Source organism: Oryzias melastigma, linkage group LG1 (genome assembly GCF_002922805.2).
Source record: "Oryzias melastigma strain HK-1 linkage group LG1, ASM292280v2, whole genome shotgun sequence".
Taxonomy (NCBI): domain Eukaryota; kingdom Metazoa; phylum Chordata; class Actinopteri; order Beloniformes; family Adrianichthyidae; genus Oryzias; species Oryzias melastigma.
Genome location: NC_050512.1, coordinates 1,139,047 through 1,149,019, shown reverse-complemented (window position 1 = coordinate 1,149,019; position 9,973 = coordinate 1,139,047). Strand labels below are relative to the sequence as shown.

General features: G+C 42.6%; 1 protein-coding gene across 1 annotated transcript in view; it reads right to left on the bottom strand.

The window, feature by feature from the left end:
* Window positions 1-5,295: 5,295 nt before the first annotated feature.
* Window positions 5,296-9,973, bottom strand: part of smc3 (structural maintenance of chromosomes 3) — a gene marked incomplete in the record, with an annotated part of 32,692 nt that continues 28,014 nt past the window's right edge. The window contains 3 exon segments of the mRNA XM_024259676.2: window positions 5,296-5,985; window positions 8,067-8,173; window positions 8,495-8,672. Coding sequence (XP_024115444.1) covers window positions 5,914-5,985; window positions 8,067-8,173; window positions 8,495-8,672 — 357 coding nt within the window.

Below are 9,973 nucleotides of genomic sequence, written 5' to 3'. Positions count from 1 at the left end.
AATATTAACTAGATCCCAAATTAACCAGAAAAAAAGCTGAAATATAAGCTAAATTCCAAAACAGCCTAAAAAAAAGCCTATATTAGCCTAAACATCTAGCATTTAGCTGAAATATTAGCTGAAGCTGATAGCCAACTAAAATATTAGCTAAATGCCAATTTAGCCTAAAAAAAAAAAAAAAAAAAAAACCTAGGTTAACCAAAACAGCTAGCATGTAGATGAAATATTAGTAAATGCCAAAACACTCCAAAAAGCTGCAGAATGCACATTTTTAAAACTTTAAAACCAGAACTTTTTAACATAATTATAAATCATAAAAAGGCAGGAATATTATCCCAGAATAAATCAATTTAAACCTAAAATAACTTTCAGTATTTTACTCTCCATAAAAATATATTTTGTCAAAATTATAGAAGTTAGAAATAAGAACAAGGTAACATCGGGTCATTAATAACAATAAAATAAAATGATCTGGAGGGCCGAATAGAATTACCCTGAGGGCCGGATCCGGCCCCCGGGCCTTGACTTTGATACATGTGATTTAGATAATAACATGAGATGGAATCCAGCTTTTGTCACCTGACTGTGGAGTTCTTGCTGCTTGTGAAATGTTCTGGTGGAGAATCACTGAAGCTGAAGCTGCTGAAAGTGTGAAGCAGCGATCGGTTTTCAGAGAATTCTCTGGGTGCAGCTGAGAATGTGGCGGTGAAGCTGAGCCTCCAGGAAAGAACGCCGGCTTTGGCTCCAGGAGTCATGAAAACACGTTCAAAGAAAAGAAGCTTCAGTCTCATTAAACAGAGGCTAGACAAGCAACAGAATGATTAAAAAACATCATGGATTCCCTCACAAAAATGTGCCATGGTCAGATGTATGTGGAGGCTCACACTGAAGGTCAGATGTGTTTATGACCCATGCGTGGGGGGGGCTCGAGTATCTGTTTCAGCAGGCTGCTTTTACAAACCACATTGGGACACTTACTAATCTGAAAACATGCAGGATTATGTGATGATTTTTCAGAGTGTTCTCATCCAGAAGACCAGACAGACGTCTTCTTTTTGTTTTTGTCATAACGGCCGGATATTTGGTTGGGTTTTCCCTGGACGGGGGGGGCGACTCATTTGACAGGAAGTGTCCCGATGTGATGTCTGAATCAAACAGAAGCAGACTCAAAAACGTGCATCTAAAGCACCGACGTCCTTGTGACCATAGTTATGAGGACAGATAAAAGCAGGGGAGGAATGAGCAGCAACAACAGCCTGTAAATTCCATTCTCTGTAAAGCAGTTGCATTACTTTATAGCTGAACTCAGATTACAAAGTGACCTGCAGCCTCGCTGTCCTGCTGCTGCCGGTTTTATGTCTGTTCTAAACGGCCAAAAGTAGAAGCAGGTTTACGAACTCTGAGACCTTCAGGACTTGTGTGGCGCGTCCATCAGCAGAGGAGCAGTCTTTAAACAGCTTGACACATGCACATTTTTCTGGACCTGAGGGGCAGCAGGCTGTAAAATGTGCAGAGTCTTGTAAAGTCTTGTCAGTTTGTTAATCAGACTTTTAAAGACCAAAATGTTTGTACACCACCACACTTACGATGCATGAAGAATCAGGAGGCATTTCTGCAAGAAGGAATGTTAGTCTGGTCAAAAAGTGAGAAACAGACAGTTCTCCACACTCTGAGGCCAACCAAGCATATCACGCTTCACCTCCAACCAAGAGTTCAGGCCTTCTGAGTGACCTTTGGTTCCTCGGAGTCTAAGTATGGGTCTCCTGCAGAGCACAAAGTCAGTGCGCTTTTCAAGCAAACTGTCAGCTAAGTAAACATCCCTGAAAAAATGTGATCAGAGAAAAAAATGATTACACGTCAGACTAATCCAAATCCACCACGGATATCAGCACCTAACCCTAACATGTTCCTCACACCCTTTGACAACTCTGACAGCCACTTTCTTGCAGACGTCTAATAACTTCCAGCACCTGTCTGCTGATGATTTGTGATCTGCCGCTGCAGGACGGCCACCATGCTCCTCTGGGTTTACACCAGTCCTCCTGGACAGACCGGATTCAGCTTCTGTCAGGGGGAGACAGAGTCCTGATGAAAGCAGGTGGTCAGGCCCCTGTCCAGGCTGTGGAACCCACTGAACCGTCACCCTCCCAGTCTACAAGACACGGAGAGTCCTGACCGACTCTCCTGGAGGCAGGGAGCTTCATCCATGAAGCAACGTGCAGGAGGGGATACTGGAGCTGGGTGGAGGGCTTCAGCTTGTGGAACATGGTGTAGACACACAGGGTGCGGGGTAAATCTTGTTTGACCGCCACAGGGTGGATGATTTTGACAACAGAATACAAACTGATGTAGCAAGGCGTAAGCTTTCTCCAACTTCCATTCAGCAGCACATTTGTGAAAGAGAGCCACACAATCTCCCACCCTGTACTCAGGAGCAGCAGTCCTCCAGCAGTTGCAAAACCAGTAATAAAGTCCACAACAACGTGGGACCAACGTCTGGAGGACACGGATAAAGACTGAGGTAAACTAACACAGGGAGTCCTCGACAAATGGCCTTATGTCTGAGGACACCAGAATCTCTGAGCCACCTGGAGGGCAATCCTAGTCACCCTGGGATGGCAAGGCAAACAAGACGACTGACTGATGTAGATGTGAGGGAATGAACAGCCAGCAGGGCATCCTGGAAGTATATTTGTGGGATCCAGGACTGTAGTCTTGGTGGTGACTGTTACAAAATCTTCACCCTCATCTTCTCTCTGATGCAGGTTTGGTGTTCTTATAGCCTGGACAATAAGAGAGGGTTCAGGCATTTAGCAGTCTGGAGTTCTTGTGGTTGGTCCACACAAGAAAAGGCTTCCCAGCCTCTTCCAACCAATGGCGCCGCTTCTCAAGAGTAGTTCTCTGTTCCCTTTGTTGTGGTCTCTCTGGAGGAGTGAGCTTGCAGAAGGAATACACACAAGGATGGACTTTGTTATCAAATGCTGTCTAAGGCAAAACAGCCCCCACTCCTGACTCCACCTCCACGATTGGAAGTGTCTGGCTGGGACAGAATAGAACCTGGCTACTCAAAAATAGCTTCTATAACTTGTTACCATCTATCTGCACTGACCCAGGTGAGGCCACATGGCCACGGAACTTGGTTTGCGTGGTGTGGAATTCAAACTTCTCTGCTAACAATCTGAGTCAAAGTCTCCATCGGAACCTGAGTCAATCAAACTCGCCACTAGAACGTGAGTCAATCAAAGTCTCTATTAGAACCTGAGTCAATCAAAGTCTCCATCAGAACCTGAGTCAATCAAAGTCTCCATCAGAACCTGAGTCAATCAAAAACTCTCCACTAGAACCTGAGTCAATCAAAGTCTCAAGGTCCTCTTGTACTCCAGCACGATCCACCAGGATCTTGGTTGTATTTTGTGAGGGTGGTTAGAAAGAGGAAATGCAGCTCACCGGTTCCCTCTTTGCTGATGATTCTTGGAATATGGACAAAATGACCAGACTGTTAACAGTATGAACACAGCCTCGCTCCCATACGCCGCCGTCACCCTGAAGGGGTGAGACGGCAGAATAAATGAAAGATGAGGGTGTTGGGCCAGAATACGATGACAGTGTTGGAGAGCAAGGGGGTAACCAGGCTTGGTGTCGGGGAGACAGAACAAGCTTTTTCTCATGTTGTTAAGGAGCTTGTGGAAAAAAAAAGGTTGGTATTTTTTTTGTTTCTCTTTTCTCCAGACCTTCATGGCAGTCAGGAAGCTCGAGGTCATAAACCCAGCAGGCTCGGCGTCAGTTTATCCCTGCAGAGCAGAGAAACGACAGGACTACAGGTCTGCTGCAGCCCAGAACCAGAACCGCTCCATCTCTCTGTGGCTGGAGAGGACAGCCCTATCTTCATTGGATGGGGGGGTCTCTCATGCAGCACTTTGTGGAGGACCTGCTGCTGCCTGCCTCTCAACTTTTCTGACTGTTTTGTACTAATTTTCTGCAAGTTCTTCTTATTTTTATGTTCTTGTGTATTTGCAGCTCTTTAGGGGACCACTTTGGACCGTTTTCCAAAACCTGCCCACTATTTGTGATCAAACTGAAAACAAGAAATGCAATGTTGTTACTTTTGTCATGGGAGTCATCCCCTGTACTTTTCTTGGTGAGAGATGAAGCTGCTTCGAAGCCCATTTGGGATATCCACAGATTTTTAGAGCCGACTTCCCTTCCTTTTTCTGGGAAGATTTCTCCAGAGTGTTCTAATGTTCTGAAATCCTGTTTTTGTGAGTTTTATGAGCTGGAATCCCAATTTATGTAACAATGCACACATATCAGAGGCCTACCTCTGCACCACAGCCAGAAGAACAGAAGCAACAAAAAAGCCATGGAGAAAGGAGCGTTTACAAATTACAGACAGACACTTGGAAGGATCATGTAACTTTCAGTAGAAGCAGCAACTCTGTCTTCAGTTTCCTGTCAGACGACCCCCCAAAAAATAAGAGCCCGGTCCAAATCCTTCTTTTTCTTTTTTTAATATTGAATAGACACAATTCATATTCGTTAAAAAAAAAGATAATGAAATCAAATCCAAATTCCCTAAAGGGTAAATTAAGACGATGCGGCTTCTTCTAGGTTTTGATCAGTAGAAAATAAGTCCAAATGGATCTTTTACTCTTAAAGGTTGCCGACCCCTGACCTACGGGAATGTTCTAAATGACTAAATAAAGTAAACGTTTAGCAGTTTCAGTGACTAAAACAGCAGAGCTACATTGATGAGTTCCACCTATTTTGTTCTCTTCCTGATGGATGTCAGGACATCAGTTTGATCATCTGGTCCAGTGGAGCAGCTGGTCTGGACGGAGGAACTCTGGTTCTGACTGCAGCAGTCACAGGACTTGATGTGTGAGTCTCCTTCACACGATGGGACTTGGATGACAAACATGGACACAAATGAAAGTGTTGGTCAAAGCTGTAGCCAATGAGTGAAAGTGTAAGAGAAGCTAACCTGCCACGCCGCAGCTGCTCATCCGTTTTCACTTTGGACCCGTCACTGATGTGGTTGTCAGCACAGGAGCCTCATGTGCAGGCGGTGCTGGCACCGATCCCAGCTGAGCAGTTTGGATCACTTTCTGCTGGATTCTGGTCTAGGCAGCAGAGAACCTCCGACCTTTTGTTGTGGATGATGTCGGCTTGAAACCCTCAACTCAAATACTGAGAGGGTAAATATGTGACTTCCGGCTTTTATAAAGTGAAAACATCAAGGTCAGCTGAACAGCATCACCTAGTGGAGCTTCTTTGAACAGAGGAAACAGGACTCAGTTTTGTTTCAACGGTTTTATTCTTATTTTCTAGATACATAAACAAAGACATAAAAATGGTTGGAATATAAGAACAAAAAGGGTTTTGATCCCAAAGACTTTTCCAAGAAAGAAACAGAAAAGAAGTGACCTCTTGACCTTGAGAGGAGAGGATGCTGAAAACCAATCATCTGCTGGTTTTTGTGTATTCAGAGGTCTTTAAAACAGTTACACACTACAACCACAAAAAAGAACCATGAACCTGTGAACAGTGTCTCCACCCCACAGAGCTGGAGTGCTTTTCCACCCAAACGCCTCATCTGAACTAGAGCTGCTGGGGAGGTTTCCTCTGCTCAGAAAAACCTCACTCCGCTTGTTTTCACGTGTGTGTAAGGTCTTTAACTCAGTAACTGATCATAAAGCGGAGCATGAACCTCTGAAACCCAGAACATGCCTCAGTGACTACATTCTTTTTTATGTCTTTCATGCCAGCCGTCAGCTCAATACTGTACAGAATGTCAGGTGTTGTGTGGGAAATGTTTGCGGTTGTTAGTCCTTTACCGCAGCAGCGGACAGAGACGCGTCGGTCCGCTCAGACTTGAAGCTGCGCTACGATGGAAGACGACGAGACGGAGGAGCGTTAACCATGGGTGGTGTCGTCCTCCACAAAGTCTTTAGCCTGCTCCGCTGTGATCACATCGATGTGACTCACCTAGACACACAGAAACACAATCACTGCAGGACTCCTGCTGTGAAACCTCAAAGGCTTTCTGTTCCCTGAAGGAGGCAGAAACCCGTCAGGTTCTAGTGCTGACTAGAGCTGCCACAAACCATTATTTTAATGGTCGATTAATCGGGTCATTCACACACTGGATATAAAGCACACAATTATTAGCTTTTAGACAACTTTGGCCTCGAGTGCCACCTTCCTGCATGTTTTACACATACCCTGCTCTGGCATGTTCTCATTGGCTGGACACACCTGCACCAGGTAATCAGTCATGTGGGGACTCATGACTGATTACCTGGTGCCTCATGGAGTGATGCTCTCCTCGTACTGTTTGTGAATGAGTTGAATAAAGTTGGTTTACTTTACTCTTTTTTTTGCCAAATTTTACAACATACTTATTTTTACTTCAAAGTAACTTTTAAAAACAAAAAACGTGATATATTTTTCTTTAACTAGAGAGTCAGAATGGAGTGGTTAAAGATTGCAGACCCCTAACCCGATACAACTACAAAGAACAGAGACCCCTAGTGGCTGACTGAAGTAATAACATTTTTTGCATAGAGTTCGATAAAAACTAGAGAGCGAAATCAATTTTAAAAATTAATTATGGAAAAAATTAATCACGATTAATCGACTTTTCTTTTGTTACAGTATTTTCCAGACACTTATTTTCTGCAAATAGTTATAATATTAAATCACAAGCAAAACTGTACATTTAGAAGGTTTATTTTTAACCTTTTGGAACCTAGAGTCTAAAACTCAGGTTTTGTCTATAATTACATTTTCTGTATTTTCAATTTGAAAGCCTACCTGCTGCTTATTTGGTATCATTTTAATCAGCACAACCTCCGTGACTTTCACAGAGAGCTGCAGAGTTTCAGCAATTTTTAGACAACGCCGGGACTCGTTATTGTAGAAGATTCATGAAGGTCCTCATCCTAAAATAGAATAATGGTCGGTTTCCTATTTGGATTTCTCATAGCCCCCCCATAGCGGGTGCGCTACTGCTGCATTACAGCCGTCAGATTGATGTTAGTTCTGCGCCTTATTTATTATAATAAAAGATCACTTTTGTCCAAAAACTACAAATAAATGCCATATTATCTATTTAATCTAATAAAATCTCAATCACAGAATGTAAAACATAAAAGGTTTAAGTCTATTTTAGACAGAGTTTTATTGAGACTTAATGTGTATTAGCCCTTAAGGTCGTTAATACATATTAACAAATTAATTATGTTTTATTGATCGTGTGCAGTAACATGTCAATATTCACAGTCCTCGTAAAAACCCTTCACTGATGTTGTCAAGACTGAAACATGAGACTCAATAGTTGACTGTATTTGACAACTGGACTGAGCGAGTGTGATGTCACTCAAAGAAAATGACTTGTTCCGGTTCCAACCAAATGGAGTCAATTCAGTTGCCATGTTGGAACCAGACGTCCCCGGAAAGCTGTGATTGGTCCATGTTGGTCTAATTCCACACTTCTACCACCCTCAACCACTCTCTCCAATCAGGAGTGAGCATGTTAGAAGGCCACACCCCTTCTACTGAAAGCTGGTTCAGGAGAATCTGTCAATCGCCTACTGTTGTTAGGGTCTCTGATTGCTCAGTTTACAACCCAAATAACGTAAACGTTAAATACAAATATTAAAAAAAAGAGGATGATCAAGAAGATGTTAAGAAAATGCATCAGATCAAGAATGGTTATTGATAGAATGCTATTTATTTCTCCATAGAAGTCTATGAGAGTTTGGCTTCTTGGAGCAGCAGGTACTTCCTGTTTGGAACAGAAGGGGGAGGGGTCACTCAGTCCAGTTCTTCTCATACAGTCAAAACAAAAAGTCATGTTTTTTAAATGCAGAGAAGAGTAAACTAAACGACGACAGACAGCTCTCAGTTGAACGTGGACTAGAAGAGGAAACTAACTTCCAGGCAGAGGATGGTCTCCTGTTAGCATTGTGTGAACATGAGCTGCAGTTTTTTGTGTTTTTCTTTAAGAACAGAACTTTCACAACCTGAACAGATAAACTGGTATAGTGATGACGGGAGGAGCTCACCTTGTTCCTGAACTTGACTCCATAGAACTTGTCGGCAGACTCCAACAGCTCAGGCCTGAAGGTGGTGGTGATGAACTGAGCGTGACCCGCCAGCTCCACGATCATGTCTGCCACGGACAGGAATCACACAAGCTCCATGAGGAATGACGGTCCCATCCACCACTTCCTCTCAAACTAAATGCAAACTTTCTTGTTCTTACATAAACAATAATTAGTAATATAGGGAGAAAAAAATTAATTCCATTCAATAAATAAATAATCTGTACTCTCGATGTAGATATATAAATAAAATAAAAACTCCTGCACCTCCATAAGCCCCTCCTCCTGTTGATTGGGATACTCTTCTCATTTCTGCCTCAAAATCTTTACTCGTTTGTTTTTTACTTAAACTTAACATCAAACTGATCTGTAATTTTCTTTTTTTTTACCTGAGACGGCTTTTCTGTGCTGAGCGTCAAGTGCCTGGTCGATTTCATCAAACAGGTAGAAGGGGGCGGGGTCACACTTCTGGATGGCAAATATCAGGGCCAAAGCCACCAGAGACTTCTGTCCTCCAGACAGCTGCTGCATCTCCCTCATCTCTCCCTGCTTCCCGGTGAAGGACACCTGCAGAGGAAACATGCCGGCATTGAGCTGCAGGGTGGAGCCTCCGTCTGCTCGCCGTTTGGGTCTAATAAATAAATACAGGCCGACCAGAACAGCTCATCCAATGACAGTACCTTGGTTTTTCTTCCTGAAGATTAGGGTTTTATTTTTATCTTTTGGCAAAAATACACTTTTATATTTCACTGAAAAAAACCCTTTATTTTAGCGTTGTCCCCAACAACACAAAGCATTCTCTTTTTTTAGGCCAGATGACAGGAGAGTTGGAGCAGTCTGAATATTGGAACAGGGTTCTTTTCTACACGGTTCTTCAAGTTAAATTTAAGACTTTTTAAGACCTTTTATTGACCTCGCATATGAAAAATTAAGACCAATATCTCTGCTCAATTCCCAGCCCTGTAGACGAAGACAAGACAAGACAAAATCCCATGTCAGTAACGGAGTAATGTAATCAATTACAGTTCAAATTTGAGTAATTAAATTACAATTACTAGACTACAGAAAACCTTCATTACTCACATTTTAGGCCAGTTAAACTATCGGAGACTGATAAACCAAATTTCTGTAAACGGTTAGCTCTGACATTGTCTTGATTAAATGAAACAAAATGGACACTAATAAAAAAATAATAATAAAAAAAGTACTGATGCATGAGCGCTGATGAAGAGTTTGAAATAGATCAAAGTAAGATTAAGAGACTATAAACATGAATGAATTCATACAGGCATCTAGTAACCAGTGTTAATTTCGTTGACGAAAAATTTTCGTCATCGTCTTCGTCAACGACACTATTTACCCAACGAAAACGAAACGAAAACGAAACAAAAACTCCCGCCCAGACACGAAAACTTTGACTAAATTGACAGGCTTTTTTCGTCAACGAATAAAAACGAAACTAAAGTCCTGATCGAAGACGACATCCAATCATAATGACTGCTGGTGGAGGAGGGCGGGAGCCAATGCAGAGCGATCCAATCAGAACACAGAGCCCTGCAGCCCGCCTGGGAAGACGTTAATTCAATGAATTGTGTCTGTGATAGAGGTGAAAAATGTCTATTCAGGTAGAAACAGAAAAGTACATATATGGACAAATGTTATATTAAAGACAACCCTCAACAAGACGTTGTGTGGAGCGACATCACAGGCAAAAACACCAGAACCTGATACGACGTTTGCAGACAAGCCAGCCTGAAATCCAGCAAAGGTAAACATACAAACAAACTCGATTATTTCCAGCGTTCTGGGCTGAATCCAAATTCCTCCCCGACCCTTCCAACAGTTGTTCCATTTTAAAGAGTTGGATT